This window comes from Benincasa hispida, chromosome 8 (genome assembly GCF_027475165.1).
Source record: "Benincasa hispida cultivar pf3 chromosome 8, pf3_genome.v1.1, whole genome shotgun sequence".
In the NCBI taxonomy this organism is placed as follows: Eukaryota; Viridiplantae; Streptophyta; class Magnoliopsida; order Cucurbitales; family Cucurbitaceae; genus Benincasa; species Benincasa hispida.
The window spans coordinates 10558929-10575214 of NC_143485.1; the positions used below are offsets into that span (position 1 = coordinate 10558929).

Consider the following 16286-nt stretch of genomic DNA (forward strand, 5'->3'; position numbering starts at 1 on the left):
AACTTAATTTTGATAAAAATTTCTACAATAAGAAATAAATAATTACAAATTGTAATGCATAGAGACTAAATTGTTATTTATTTATAAATTTTAGAATATAGTGATTAAATCGTTACCAACTAAAGTTTGAGAACTAAATTGTCTAACATTTTTTAAACCATATTTGGGATTGTAAGTATAACATATAGAAGACCTTGAGAAGAGTGTCAAAAATAATGCCAAAGATACTATATTGTAGAATATCAAATTAAGAAGTTCTCCTCTTTAATTTTTGTAATCTAAGTCTTATTTGTTTATTTATTTGTATTAAGATAACATTTTTTTCCCTTTTTTCTTGTAGGATATTGACTAATAAATGGTTTCATTTTACTCTACTTGTAGAAGACCTTGAGACTAACATGTAGAAGACCTTGAGAAGAATATAACTTGTATTTATTCTTATGTTTTGTTTTATATAACCTAAAAGTAAATTCCTTATCTAACCTCTATACAATTAGTAATTAAGTTAAACACCAACCGTCAAAGTGAGTTTAACTCAGTTATAATTATAATATGTACCTCCCTTCGATACTTCAACAATCAAGAGGGGTCTAAAAATAACAATTTTAAAAACTTATACATAGCTTCGATAATCATATATCAATATTTCGAACCATGCGCAAGTTCAAATCTCTTTCTCCACATTCATAACACAATATTCTAAAAATGATGTAATTACAAATACATACATGTAAGCAAATTTGCAACATAAATTACTTCCTCCCACATCCAATATGATATATAAACATCACAAACAACAAACCGTAGATATGTTATATTATACCAATCTCAATTCTCATTCTTGTCTTCTGATTTTAATATTGAGACGAGATTCTTTATAAGATTGAATCTCTTTAGCTGCTCTGCTAAATGGCCTTCCAACTGAAGTTCTTGGGGAGGATAATGAGCTACCATTGTTCTTCGTTTCTTTTTCTTCTTCTTCACTAGCAAGAAGTTTTATGTCTTCTATTTCAAATAACTTCTCTTCAAGGTCTCTCACTTGATATCTAAATCTACTAGAGTGTCTTCTTCTTACACAATGCCTGAAAATAGATAAACCAAATAACTAAGATCGACCCTGTATCTGTTTGATAATCATTTGGTTGTTTTCTCATCATTTCTTTACAAATGATCTTCATTTTTTTTAAAACATTTGAATTCTTAGGGAAATTCTTGAAACCAAAACATTTGAATTCTGTAGAGTGGTCGGGTACATCCTTGAACCGAAGGGTTGTGAGTTTGAGCTAAGTTTAAAACTTGCCTTGGATTTTAAAAAAATATAAAACAAAAAAGCTAAGACTCCATTTGGTAACCATTTGTTTTTTTTTTTAATTGAACATATTTCCTCCCAAATTCTTATGATGGTTTTCATTTTTCTTGAATAAGATTTGAATTTTTAACCAAATTCTAAAATCAAAAACAAGTTTTAAAAACTTTTTTTTTTAGATTTCAAAACTTGGTTTGGTTTTTTAGAACATTGATAGAAAGTACATAACTAAACAAGAAATCTAGAGGTGGAAAAGGTACTTGTATGCTTAATTTTCAAAAAACTAAAAGCCTAAAGCCAAAAGGTTATCAAATATGGCCTAAATGTTGTCAGACAGACACAAATTGGAAAGAATCATGAACAAATATTACTATATATATAAATGTGTGAATGACTAAGTACCTCTTGTTCTCAACTTTCTCTTTATCAACCACCGTCGAGTATGAAGTTGAAGGGCCCATAGCTGCATTGATTCAAGTGCCATTAGTTTTCAACCAGAACAATAAGCAAGATAAGAAGAAAAATAAACAAAGAAAGGAATAATAATAAGTATACTATCAATATCTCATCACTCTCATTGGGTTTGGGAGAGTAATATGATGGTTCTGAGGGCAAGCCAAAAAGGAGTTAGAAGTGTTTTAGAAAAGGAGTTGGAAAAGATTCATGGAGAAGCACTTTATCAAAAGCAATTTCAAAAGAGTAAAAACCCAAGATCAAATAATTTCTTCTGGAAAACTTTTTACTAAGACCTATTGGGTAACTATTTAATTTTTGGTTTTTAGTTTATGAAAATTAAGCGTATAACACTTATTCCACCTCTAAATGTCTTGTTTTACTATATAATTTCTACCAATGTTTTCAAAAAGAATAATTTAAAGATTCGTTTTTTTACTTTTAACATTTGCGTAAGAGTTCAACTATTTTTCTTAGAACGATGAAAACCATGGTAAGAAAGGAAACGATTACTAAACGTGCCTATAGTACTAATAATGAGAAGTACTAATTATAGGTCTCAAATGACACACCCTTTTGTTTTGTAAATTGACAGTAAAATGGAATGTTTTTTTTCTTCTTTTGATCATATCATGATATCATTTCATGAAAACCTACATTGGCTTCTAGTTCTTCCAGGAGGCTTTGTATTTCCATTGCAAGATTTGGTGTCAGTATTAACAATTGCGAGTGAAGGTTGCCCTGTTGGCTTCTCCCCTTCCTGAAGCTAGGAAAATAGGTGAAGTTATCTAAAATATTTGTGAGCAAAGTGTGAGGCATAAGCAGAATAATAAATCAGATAGCTGAAAAGAAGGAAATCACTATATTACCTGCCACTCAGAATTTCTATTGTTCATCTCTGCTTTACCCTGTCAGAATATATAGCCGTTGTTCATCAATGAGAATTGGTTCAGTATTTTTCATAAATTAGCTTATCAACTTTGATCTCTCCCCAAAGGCTAGTTGGTTCTTATCTATAAGAATGCATTGTGAGAACTTATTTATTTGGTTTCCAAGCTCTTCCTAGTTCATTATTTTCCACCTGGTTAAATAACAAATTTAGTCAACAAATTTGGATAATTATATCTGTTATGGGAAGATTTGGAATCAAGAAGAATTGGGCTCGAATGAAACAAAAGACAAAACTTCAGATTGAATATCCGACCCAAGGCTCAAATGGACCTTGGGCCAGGTGAACCATGAGCCAAGGCCCATGAGGAGTTACCCTTGGCCTCAGCCCGAGATAGGGCTGAGGGTGAAAACCTTTGGCTCCGAGAGTGAACAATCTGCACACCCATAGTCCAGATCTAAAGAGGAGAGGGAAAATCCTGTTAATTCTCATCCCTAAAATATTTACTACAGACTCTTACTGATTTAGGCATCAAAAGTGTTATGGCAAGTGCCGCACTGATTCTCCTAGTTTTGCATGTCACGTCTTCTCTGAATTAAAAATTTACTATTGCTGTCAGGTGCATTTTTTTTTATTCGGATTTTTGCATCAACAGTATCTATATAGTTATAAGTAAAATAAATGTCCCCTGCTAATAGTCTGCAGATAATACCTTTACATTCAAACACTTTGCTCTTAGCAAAGCCTCCTTGCATTCAATCTCATGCTCCAGTGATTTAATCTAGAACACATCAGAAACAAATTATTGAGCATCACATATAAATAAATGCACCAATAAATCAATTCAAGACATTTTGAAACTTACTCTCTTCCTCCCTAAATTGATTTCCTGCAAGAGGAAGAAAGTGTATGGTTATAATTAAAAGTACGGGAGGTGTCAGATGAACTTTCATCAGAGGAATAATTTGAAATGTTTCTGAAAATTTATACAATCTTACTGCTAAAAAGCGACTGTTTGATTGAGCAAGATGCCAATTCTGAAGCTGCAGTTTCTGAATGCTTGCCCTCAGATTTTGCAACTCAGCTTCACTCAGGTCAATTATTTTACTGTTGAAATGTTCAGGAAATTCTTTTTGAAGTTTCTGTTTTGATGGAAACTTGAAGCAGTAAAAGGAGAAGGTTGGTAGCAATATTTAGGCTAAACTAAGTTTAGTTTAAGCGCATAGTTTTTACTTAAAAGAAACATTAAAATTCTTAGTCAAAATAGTTACCACATGGGCCTAATTTTTCATCTTAGATTCTGTCGAAAAAATTAGCACAAAAACGAAGAGACCTTGGAAAAACAAACTTTTATCAAGAAAATACAAAGATGAACAGTTTTGAAAGATCTCTCACTATTCTCTATATTCTCTCAAGCACATTACTCACTGTTTCTTACTTGACTGACTTATGTTTCTTTTATAGGCATGAGATCCTTGAGGCCTAAGTAAAAAGATTTTTCTAGGCCTCTCTAGAATCTAAATATCCTTATCCATATCCATTTTAAATATAACACATGTATTTTTTTAGGGTCTAAATATCTAAAATAGGTTCTAATTATTTGAGTACAACCATTTTGGGATGGGGAATGTCCGACCTCTTGGATCGGAGCACATGCCCATACCATTGAGTTAAGCTTACTTTGACAAAATAGACTCTAATTAATGATAAGGATAAACTTCATGATTATTTCTTTATATAAGGATAAACTTCAACAAAATATGTAGAATAATTTATATCTAAGAAGGGACTAGAAAAACCGTTTTACTAGGGCACCAAGGATCTCATGTCTATAAATAGAAAGTGTATTTTCGTAAAGTGAAAGAGGGTGGGAAAGAGTCTGACTCCAGAAAGCTACCTTCTTATAATAAAAGTTCCTTTCTTCCCTTTTGTGCTACTTTCTTCAAGAACCAAGCTAGCATAACACTAAGCTATGGTGGAACTTCTGAAGATTATGTACAGTCTGAAGCTTGTTGTTTGGGACACAACTTACTCTTGAAGTGTATTTATTGTTACAAGATGATGGGAGACTTCAAGTTTTTAAAGACATAAAAAATCTAAACACACTCAAGACTACAAAACATGGTCTACTTCCATGAAGATAGCAATAAAGTCATGCCACCTGAAGATGCGACAACGACCTTGAAGAAATGGAAGATCAAGACCAGTGAGATGTCGGAGCACATCAAGGGAGCAAAGACACCTAAAGTTGCATAGGTTTGCCTCACTTTTCTTGAGGAGAAATGATGTGAGATTTATTAAATTTACTAGAAATGCACTTCAAAAAGGTACAAAGCTGTTTGCCATGACATCTTTGAATTAGATCCAACTGCTACTAATTCAAAACTCAGGAATGGGGAGACTTATAATTCATAGAAGCTTTATTACTCCTATTAAAGCTAGAAAATTTGTTTGGAGGCCAAGAAAAATTGGCTAAGTAAATGTAGGGAGTCACATTAAAGAGCATTGATGAAGGTCATCATGTAGCCCACGCCACTGAGTTTGAATATTATTTGAATATCTGACGAGATCAAATATGTCAAGAGTGTACTGGCTTCGATGGTTACTTTGCCACTTAAATAGTGGTTCTTCATTATCACTCTTTAATGTGACCTTCGACACTTGCTTAGCCAATACTTAACCAAGGAAATCTTGCAAGTCAATATGAAAAGCTTTTTTTTTTTTTTTTTTAATTTCCAATTCAGTATTCTTGGGCTTCCTTTTTCTATATTCGTTACAATCCTACTTGGACTTTCTGAAAGTTTTGGGTTATCTCTAGTACCCTAACACACTAGAACATGTGAAAATCCTTCTGATAAAAAATTAGTCGTACTGTTCTTTGCAGCTCTTCTAACATATTCTGCACTTAAATTAAATGATAGCGTACACCCCCCCCATGGAAAATTAAGCAACATTTCTTCATCTATCATTTTAAGGTGTTTCCAATCTACTTTATTGTGTAATAGATAAACATTCTAAAATTAGAAAATTTGGTAATTTGACCGTGGGTTGGTCATCACGGACTCCTATACCAAAGGTTGCTATAATTTTTGTATCGTCTATTTCTTGAAAATGGTTAAAAATGCATTCCTCAAGACCATTGGGCTCTTATTGGATATTTGTTGTTGTGGATTGTGAGAATGCTTGACGATTTAATCCAGTGATTATGTAGAAAATCTTTCGACCTAAGTTTTACAATATGACCCCCTAATTGAAAACCAAAGTATTAACAATGTTTTTATCAGACAAACTCCTAATTTCTCCTAGACACATTTTTATTTGGAAATCTAGAAATAATTTCTGAACAATTGTGTCTAAAACCTCTAGTTTTGCATAGTAATGAACCTTGGTACCAAGGCTCAAAACGTTATCCCATGATAATCAGTCAAGTTTATTAAAGTGTATGAATAGAATAAGCGGGTGTCTCATAGCAACTAACTTACATTATATACCAAGTGTATCACCAATACATCTAATACATTATAATTATAAAGTATATCAACAATGTAATTGTCCAAGTGTATCAACATTATAAACCAGTGTATGACTACGATAAAGTATATCAACAATATAATTATCTAAATATATCAACAGTATAAAACAATGTATGGTTATGAAGTACATCTATAGTATAATTATCCAAGTATATCAACGGTATAAACTAGTGCATTATTATAAAGTATGTAACAGCATAAACGATTGCATCATTATCAAGTATATCAACAATGTATCAATCAAGTATTTCAGCAATATAAATGAGTCCTAGGAATTGACATTTTTCACCCTCTTCGAGGTTGGGTTTTTTTTTCCCTAAAATTTGGACACTTTTTGAAAAATTTGTTTTTTTCACATAAAATCGACGTAAGCATTGAAAACTTAAAACTTAAAATGTACTCTCACGACTTCATTAAATTCATCCTACTTAATTCAACAACCAAATTCTCAACAAATTAACCGTTTTACCCAAATTAATTGTTTTACAACACACCTAACAACAATCCCACTACCCACAACAAAAAATTTATCAACATTATTGTTATTTAGAAAAAGTTATCTTCACCAAATTATCCCCACAACCCAAAGTTTCTTTTCTCAAAACTTGTACACTACAAAATTGTGATTTGTCAATACACAAGGTATGTATTTCATTTTGTATTAGTTCAATCATTTCTTTCATGTTTAATTCATTCACTTGTTTTTGTTTCGAATTAGCAATGCTTGCTTGTTTTAATTCATTTCTTTTCTTTCATTTCACTTGTTTTTGTTTCGAGTTAGCAATGTTTGCTTGTTTAAATTCATTTCTTTTCTTTCATTTCACTTGTTTTTGTTTCGAATTAGCAATGCTTGCTTGTTTAAATTCATTTCTTTTTTTTCATTTCACTTGTTTTTGTTTCGAACTAGCAATGCTTGCTTGGTCATCATTTCTTTTTTCTAATGTGTAATTACATCCCTCAGTATGATGCCAAAATACTTATGCAATCTTTTTGACTTGGTAACTCTTATGTGGACCATATTTGGCCCGATCTTGTGCTGGTCTAGTATCGATTGGGCTCAAAAGATTGCTGGTTGGTATCGAGCCACGTATGTGTTGGCTCAGTTGTTACCTAGTCGAGTCTTAACTGGGTGGAAACAATTTTTTTGGTACCGATAGAGGTAGGGGTGACCTAGGTGGCGCTCTAGCTAGGTTTGAACCTGGTATAAAGGGCTAGGGGTTTGCCTAGTACCAGAGAAGGTATGGATGGCTTGGGTCTTGCCTTGGTTGTGTATGGATTGGGTGTGGGTTTAGACATTGGCCTGGTACCAGAGGAGGTAAAGGTGACTCAGTCTTGCCTTGACCGGGTCTGGACTAGGTGCAAGAGATTAGGGTTGGGACGTTAGCCTGGTATCGAGAGGTAGAGATTAGAGGTGACCCACATCTTGCCCTGGTCGGGTTTGGTACCAGAGGTTTTCGATTGGGTATTGACCAGGTTCAAGGTAAGGCTATTGGATTTTGGCTCGGCATAGACCTTGGTCGGGTATTAATTGGGTGTAGAGAGATGTACGGGTACTGGCTTTGGACCTGGTGCTTGTCTTGGCCAGGTATGGGACTGGGTACAGATAGAAGTAGGGTTTCCATTTTTCGGTCCGATCTCAATCTTGCCTGGGTATTCATCGGGTTCTATTTTAGTTATTCCTCACGTTTGGATTTGTTTTGGTGGTGTTTGGAATGGAAGGGAAAAAGATTACGATGAAGAGTTGGGGGGGTTTGTCATAGAGATTGGAATTATGTACAATGAATTCTTGATTGAAGTGTATAGGATAAACAATATAAATTCAGTTGAGAATCTTGTTATAAGATGAAGATCTAAAGAGCATTTATTATATCCAACAAACATTATTCAAAATGATGAAGATCTTAACGCATGATGAAGATCTTTAGAAAGGAACATACCACTTCAATTGAGGTCTAAAGAGCATTTATTATTCAAAATGATGAAGATCTTCACAAATGGATGCTTCCAAAGTGTTTAAGCAATCAAGAATTTCCATCCAAACAATTCATATATCCAATGAACTAAATAACTCTCATCAACATCTAGGCCCGTCCTTTAAGACGGAACAAGATATTCATGGTGATGCAACTATCGAAGGAAATAACACTTATGGTGATGCACATCATGCAGAAGAACAACCTGTACTTAACTATGAAGATTCATCTCATGTTACATATGCAACATGTCATAACTTGGCACATCCATCCAGTAGCACAGTCATCATGCTAAATCAATTTATTCTTCTGAAGATGTAGAAGTTGGTGACATATTGAAGAATGCAAATGAAGACTATAAACCGTTAAATTGAAAAGTTGTGAAATACTTAAGATTTCTATGTACGACAATATCTATACGTGTAAAAATGAAATCTTGAGTAATGCTTATAGACAAGTATCTAATTAGGTTCTCAGACATTTGATAAAGTCAAAGTTTGAAGACGTTAATCGTTCATATAGACCTAAAGATATTGTGAAAAAAAAGAGGAGTTTGGTGTTAGTTTAAGTTATGATAAGGTCGGAGGGCAAGGGTGAAGCCCTAAAGTATTTCACAAAATGTTACAAATTGGTACCCAGATTTGGTGAAGTCCTAAAAATTGAAAATCCTATTGCAGGAAGATAAGTATTTCAAGCATGTTCCCATGGCTTTAGGCTTGAGATTTTTTAATTGCATTCACCCCATTTTAATTATGGAGGAACACATTTAAGGGTAAGTACAGTGGTAAACTCATACATTACAATCAAGTAAATATTTTTTCATTGCTTTCATAGCCTGCAATTGCTTACCAACTTCTTTAATGAGAACTTCTTCTTCATACTCTTCTTCTTCTTCCTCTTCCTCCTTTGTTCATCCTTGTCAGCATCAACATCATCATTGAATGTGTTGATGATGTAGGACAGGTGGTGTCGATGGTAATAGCGGTGCTTTTGGTGGCAACACAATGCAATCATTATAAAAACGTTAGAAAGGAGAAACATTAAGCATCAAACACCTTATCCCTAATCACAACATATGAAGGAGAGTGCGAGCAAGACCAACAAACAAAATATGTGGTACGACATTGTTGTTCAATCGGTTGGTGACACGTCTAGTTAAGGATGACATAGTTTCATATGCCTATACCTACATAAAATATAATAAAATATATTTCTTAGATAATTAATAATGTAACGAGGGTAACAACAACTAAACTAACATGGAAAGTGTGTGGGAAGCCATATAGACTATATGTTTCCTATTTCCCATCATTACTCTCCTTGTACTTGTCTACTTTATCTTGCAGACCCTTCTTGAACCATTTTATTGTCATGTCAAATATATATCTATCCCAATCTTGGTTACAAAATGCCTCTCAATCATCAATTTAACCAAGGAAATTATAACTCCAAGGAAATTATAACTTAGGCTTGATTTTATCTCCCTCCCCATTAGTCCAAACTCAATAAAATAAAACTGGAAAGTCTTGACTGCATCATTGTCATTCTCAAACTCTAGTGATGGATATAGGACATCCAGTTCGTATTCCTTCATATCCTCAACATCATTCAAATATTTCCTCCTTAATCTAACATGAGTTATATTGCTATCTACCCCCATCTAGTCGGTTGAACTCTCTCCAACCAAATGACATTTTCGTGTCAACCAAGTTAAAATTAGTCATATCTCTCATCGCCTCATTAACCTCTCTAAGTAATATATAATGTATTAAGGGTCCATTAAATATTATATTTGAATATGATTCTTATAGAGGTTAACATATTTTTAATGGACCCTACACTATATATTACTTAGAGAGGTAAACGAGACGATGAGAGGTACGATTAGTTTTAACGAACACGAAGGTGTCATTTGGTCAGAGAGATCTCGACCTAGTAATGGGATTGAAACACCAGACTAGATGGGTAGATAGTATAGTGATAACACCCATATAAGATTGAGGAGGAAATACTTGAATGATATTGAGGGTATGAACGGATACGACCTGGATGAGTGGTCACTAGAGTTTGAGAATGACGAGGATGCCATCAAGACTTTTCTGTTTATTTTATTGAATTTGGACTGGTGGGGAAGGAGAGAAAATCAGGCATGAAGTATAATTTTCGTGGTTACGTTGATGATTGGGAGACGTTTTTGTAACTAAGATTGGGATAAATATATATTTGACATGGTAATAAAACAACTCAAGAAGGGTCTGCAACATAAAGTAGACACTTACAAGAAGAGTAATGACGGGAAACAGAAAATATATAGTATATATGGTTTCCCACATGCTTTCCAGGTTGTAATAACTAGTTTCAGTTACTGTGACCCTCATTGCATTATCATTTATCTAACAAAATATATTTTATTATATTTTACGTAGTTATAAGCATATGAAATTGTGTCGTCCTTAACTGGATGTATTGCCAACCGGTTGAATGACAATCACTCTTCTTCCTATACTGTGATCAAGGATGAGGTGTTTGGTGTTGAAGCGGTATGTTCCTTTCTAACGATTTTATAATGATTGCAATACATTGTTATTTATGAACAATATTCTGTTGTAGGCGATTATCACATCAGAACTTGTGGCAACCGAGCAGGAGATGGCGTTCTTGGATCGTGTTATGTTGCCACCAAAAGCACTATTATTACCATCGACACCCCTATTTTACCACTAACACCACCACATGTCCCACATATTAATGGCGAGCCTCTGATGATTCACGCTCATGATGATGTTGATGCAGATGAAGACGGACAAAGGAGGAAAAAGAGGAAGAAAAAAGAGTACGAAGAAGAAGTTTATGAAACTCATTATAGAAGTTGGTAAGCAAGTTTAGACCCTTGATCAACATGTGGCGGGCCTCAAGAAGGACATCAAAGCAATGAAAAATATTTATGCTAATTGTCTAAGTAAATGTGTACATATGGGTCGGGTCAGGTTGTGGCATTTTTTTTGGATCAACTCGAAAGTTTGGGTTGGCCAAGTTGGCAACCCAAATGACCCAAACATGGTCTCTAACCCAACCCAACCCAACCCAACCCCTTGGGTTGGGTTGGGTTGGGTTGTCGGGTTATTATTATTACTTTCTTCTTAATTAAAATACTTAAAATTTATCTACAACACATATTTAATAATTAAAATCTCATAAAACTAAATTCTTACATACCAACTATCTATACTATTTATTATAAACTTTTATACAAAAGCAAACATTCTTAAAAGAAAAACATAAAGAATTCACAAATTCATCAATTCTAAATGAACTATATTTTTTTATTAATATATATGTAATTTTGCTTGGGTTGAGTCAACCCATTTTTTTTTTTAATTCAACCCTAGACCCAAACCAATCCAAGAAAAATAGAAAAATTTCAACCCAACCTGAAAACAAAACTAACCCAACCTTATAGTTTAAATTAGGTAGTCTGGGTTATTTGAGTTATCGAGTCATTTAAACACCCTTATGTCTAAGGTATGAGTTTAATAATGTACTGACCCCTTAAATTTGTTTCATCCATAACTAAAACGGGGTGAATGCAATCCAAAACCCCCTAATGGAAGCACCCAAAGCCATAAAGACATGCTTGAAATACTTATCTTCTTGCAGTCCATATGTAAAGACTGAACCAGAAATTTCAATTTTTAGGGCTTCACCAAATCTACGCAACATAAATGACCCCTTAACTAAAGCTAATGCTTATTCCCTTGCTCTCCCCATGCCTTGTCATAACTTAAACTAACACCAAACTCCTGTTTTATGTCTTCTTTTGGCTATATGAACGACTAACGTCTTCAAACTTTGACTTTATTAAATGTCTGAGAATCCAACTAGAAGCTTGCCTATGATCATTAATCAGGATTTCATTTTTACATGTATGGATATTATTATACTTAGAAATCTTAAATATTTCACAAATTTTCAATTTAACAACTCTCAGTTTCCATTTGTATTTTTCAACAATACATCTAACTTGGTGTAGCTTTATGTTCGACTTCTTCACCATAAATTGAAAGTTACCTCTAATTGCTAATGTAGATGATTGCATCTTTAAATCTAGACTAACTTGGCATGATGATTATGCTACTGGATAGATGTGACAAGTTACAACATGTTGCATATGGAACATGAGATGAACATCCATAGTTCAGTACAGGTTCTTCTTCTACATGATGTGTATCACCCATTAGTGTTATTTCCATTAACAATTGCATCTACTACCTCTCTACCATCACATGTCTCCCTTCAAAATCAATCATTGAAATATTGAGTTTGAGATATGGTCTACATCATCCTCCAAGTTATGCGTCTCAAAATTAGTAAGCAATAAAAATTAAGTGATGGGTTAAGACCAAAATATGTGGGGGACAATGGAATATCCTACTTCGTCTTGTAAGGGACTGACTTAAATGTTGATGGAATTTATTTAGTTTTTCAGATAATAGATGAAATCCTTGATTAATCGAACACTTCAGAAGCTTGGATATGTAAAAAGGTAGCCAAGACCTCTTCTCATATCAGAAATGTGTGAAATTTTCATCATTTCGAACAATAAATGTAGGAGTTTTGGACCTCAATTAAAGTATACATCTTATAACAAGATTATACTAAATTGAATTTATACCGCTAGAATAAACCTCAATCAGGAATTCATTGCACGATACCAAGATATCTACCCAATCTTCTTGACTTGATGACCTCGTATGAAGCCCGATTGGGTGTCTTAAAAAAAGATTATTTTTTAAATATGTTTTTGTTAACTATTTTGTTGGCAATTATTATAAAAGACATTAATAATTACCAATAAAGAAGTAATTACACATTAGAGAAAAGAAACGATAAACAAGTGAGCATAGCTAATTCGAAACCAAGACAAGCAAATGAATTCTAACATGAAAGAAATGGTCGAACAATTCAATACATAACCTTTTACATAGTGTATTGACAAATCACAATTTTGTGGAGTACAAATTTTGAGAAGAGAAAATTTGAGTTGTGGAGATAATTTGGTGATTTTTTTTTTTTTTTTTTTTTTTGTGAATAACCTTATTGAGATTTTTTTTTTTTTTTAATTGTGGCTAATAGGATTGTTATTAGTTGTGGGTTGTAAAACACTTAATTTGATGGGTAAAAATAATTAATTTGCTGAGAATTTGGTTGTTGAATTAATTATGATGAATTTAATAAAGTGTGAATTTAATAAAGTGGTGAGGGTACAGGAGTAATTGCATATTAAAAGTTTTCAATGCTTATATCACTTTCATCATTAAAAGGTCCAAAAAAACAAGCTTTTCGAAAAGAGTCCAATTTTTATTTTATTTTTTTAAAAAGGAAAAAAACTTTCAAGAGGGTAAAAAATGTGAATTTTCTCATTATTATCAAGTTTATCAATAATATATCAGTGTATCGACAGTATAAAGAAATGCATCATTATCAATTTTATCAACGATATATCATATCGACAAGTTTATCAACAATATAAGTATATCATTATTAAGTGTATCATTATAAAGTATATCAAGAATATCAATCAAGAGCATCATTATCAAATGTATAAAGCATATAAAACATATCGGTCAAGGTCAAGTGTATCAAGTGTTGGAAAATATTGTATTATTCTTCTTTTTTTTTTTCTTTTTGAAATTTCTCCTTTTTCAAAGTTCTACTTTCTTTTTGTCATTCTCAAATCCATAAGTTTTTTCCTATTTCGGTTTTTTACTCGACGTGAAAACAAGAGATTAGGGTCAACCGTTAAAACGAAAAAAAAAAAAAGTAATAGACAAGAAATAGAAAATTTAGAAAATCAAACAAAGTGAAACAGTGACAAAAACACAAGTAATGAATAAGGATTAACAAAGATATACTATCAGTAACAAATGCATGTGAATGTATAGAAGTATGATGGAGAAAAAGATAAAATACCTTGCCATTTTGTCGAAACGGTAGAGAAGTTGGGAAGAAGTCGAAATGAAATGGTCAAAAAGTTTGGACATTGTATCGATGGAGATGCAAAAGTAGAGATGGAGAAGTGTATCAATGAAGAGGAAAGGGTGGAAAGTGTGAGAAGAAAAGATGAAACGAAATAGTGATAAATTTCACAGGCATTTGCTACATTTTACATCGGTATATGTGGGTTAGGCTTTTTTTTTGCCATTTTTGCAAACAGCAAATATCTAGGCTTCAAATCTAATTATTGTAATGTGTTTTGCCCTTTTTGCTAGCAGCTCTTTAATAGAGTGTAACTAACAATTACCTAAATTGAAGGGCAGACAGTCTAAACATGTGAATGTACTAATAAATTAGCACACTTCAATCGAACACTCTAGGAAGGAAAATTAAAGAAGTTTGTAAAAAACAGACTAAGGATGAAACTTCAAAGATTTCAAAGATCAAATTTAAAATTTAACCCAATTTTCAATATCCTCTTGGAATCTATGAAATTCAAAGCTTGTGATATGGGTGATATAAAGAAAATTCATTCAAGACTACAAAATATGAAACAGAATATCAAAATCTAGAAGGATACTTCCTCTCCATGATAAGTTTCATAAGAGCCATATTTTCCTGTTCAACAAATTAAAATCAAACCCAACAAAAATCTCAGATGTTTGGATTGATTTTCTAGTGTTTAAATAAGTGTTTCTAAGTGAAAAAAAGAATATCAATCCAAACCGACCCTAAAGAAACAAGGAAAAAGAAGTAGAAATCTGAAAGAGGAAGCAAGAGGAGACGAGATATTCACCTTCACTAGCTGATCGATAACGCCATTGTCATCTTCCATGTGAGCTCTCATTGTTTTCGAATTCGTAATATCTGCAAGTTTGTTTCTCATTCTGCTTCCAATCGACGATGTCTTCGCCATTCCAAATCAAGGAATTGTAGCCAACAAATTGGGGATTTTCTAGAGTTTATGATGAAAGAAATTTGTGGGTTTTATTGATGAGAAAACAGAGGAATTTAAAGAGCTATGAAAAAGCCATAAATACAGAGAAACAAAGTTCCAAGGGAATAAAGGAAAAAGAAGATGAGATAAAGAGTGTAAACCAAAGATGAACCAGAAGAAGAAGGGAGGTTCGGGAGAACAACGGCTTTCCGAAGCAAAAAGTTAAAGACGCCTAATTTTGAACTTCTCCGAACCTAGCTCTCCGAACCAATATTTAAATATTTGAACGTTAGCTTCATAATCCTTTTTCTTAATTTCAGGATTTTTATATTTCTTTCTTTCTTTCTTTCTAAGATGCTTTTCTTTTATCTTAACTCTCTATATACTTTTTAGAAAAATACATTTTCCATCCTAAGGTTTTGAGTCTAATTTTTTTTTTGTCTTTAGTTTCAAAATGTTACACATTTAATCCTTACGTTTTGAGTTTGGTTTTATTTTAATCTATAGACTTTAAAATAGGAAAATTTTCATATATAAAAAAAATCAAATTATTTACAAAAATATCAAAAGAAGAAAAAATACTAATAGACTTCTATCGGCATCTACTAGTGATAGATTTATTTAATTTCTATCATTGATACACAGGTAGACTTCTATTAACCTCTATCAAATAAGATTAAAGTTTTGCTATTTTGTATAAATAGTTTTTCATATTTTTCTATTTTTAAAAATCGCATTTAAAATATTTATAATTTTACAATGTAGTACATAGGTTTCTAAGATTATACTTTGAAGTTTAATGTTTAACTAAATACTTTTTTTCCGTATTTAGAGTTAGTGTTTGTTAATTAATTTCAAATAATTAAAATAAGTTTAAGTAATTAAGTTTCACTATTTCTTATCACTATTAAAATTGAATTTAAAATCAGTTGACTTCATAATTATTTTAAATTAATTAATAAACATTGATGTCAATGAAGAAAAGTGAGTATTAATGAAAATCAAGGTTAAAATTGTAAAATCTTAAAATATATGGACAAAATTGAAACAAAACTCAAATATTTGGAATAAAATTGTAACATTTTGAAACTTAGGGACTAAATTCAATAACAAACTCAAACATTAAAAACTAAGGTCCTATTTAGTAACCATTTCTTTTTTATTTTTTGTTTTTGAAAATTAAGCTTATTTTCTCCCTCAT

General features: G+C 32.3%; 1 protein-coding gene across 3 annotated transcripts; it reads right to left on the reverse strand.

Annotated features, from left to right (window-relative positions):
- Positions 1-661: 661 nt before the first annotated feature.
- On the reverse strand, positions 662-15226 carry LOC120083698 (uncharacterized). 3 transcript variants are annotated; one of them, XM_039039538.2, is made up of 9 exons: positions 14945-15226; positions 14729-14766; positions 3647-3755; positions 3514-3537; positions 3361-3429; positions 2629-2667; positions 2417-2525; positions 1709-1769; positions 662-1082 (listed from the first exon to the last, which is right to left on the reverse strand). In XM_039039538.2, exons 1-9 carry the CDS (start codon positions 15062-15064, stop codon positions 836-838), a joined length of 816 nt encoding a protein of 271 aa, XP_038895466.1. In that variant the 5' UTR covers positions 15065-15226; the 3' UTR covers positions 662-835. The 3 variants fall into 3 exon arrangements, with proteins under 3 accessions (XP_038895466.1, XP_038895468.1, XP_038895469.1); XM_039039540.2 differs by having other exon boundaries at positions 2417-2519; positions 14945-15224; XM_039039541.2 differs by having other exon boundaries at positions 14125-14766; positions 14945-15054.
- Positions 15227-16286: the final 1060 nt, after the last annotated feature.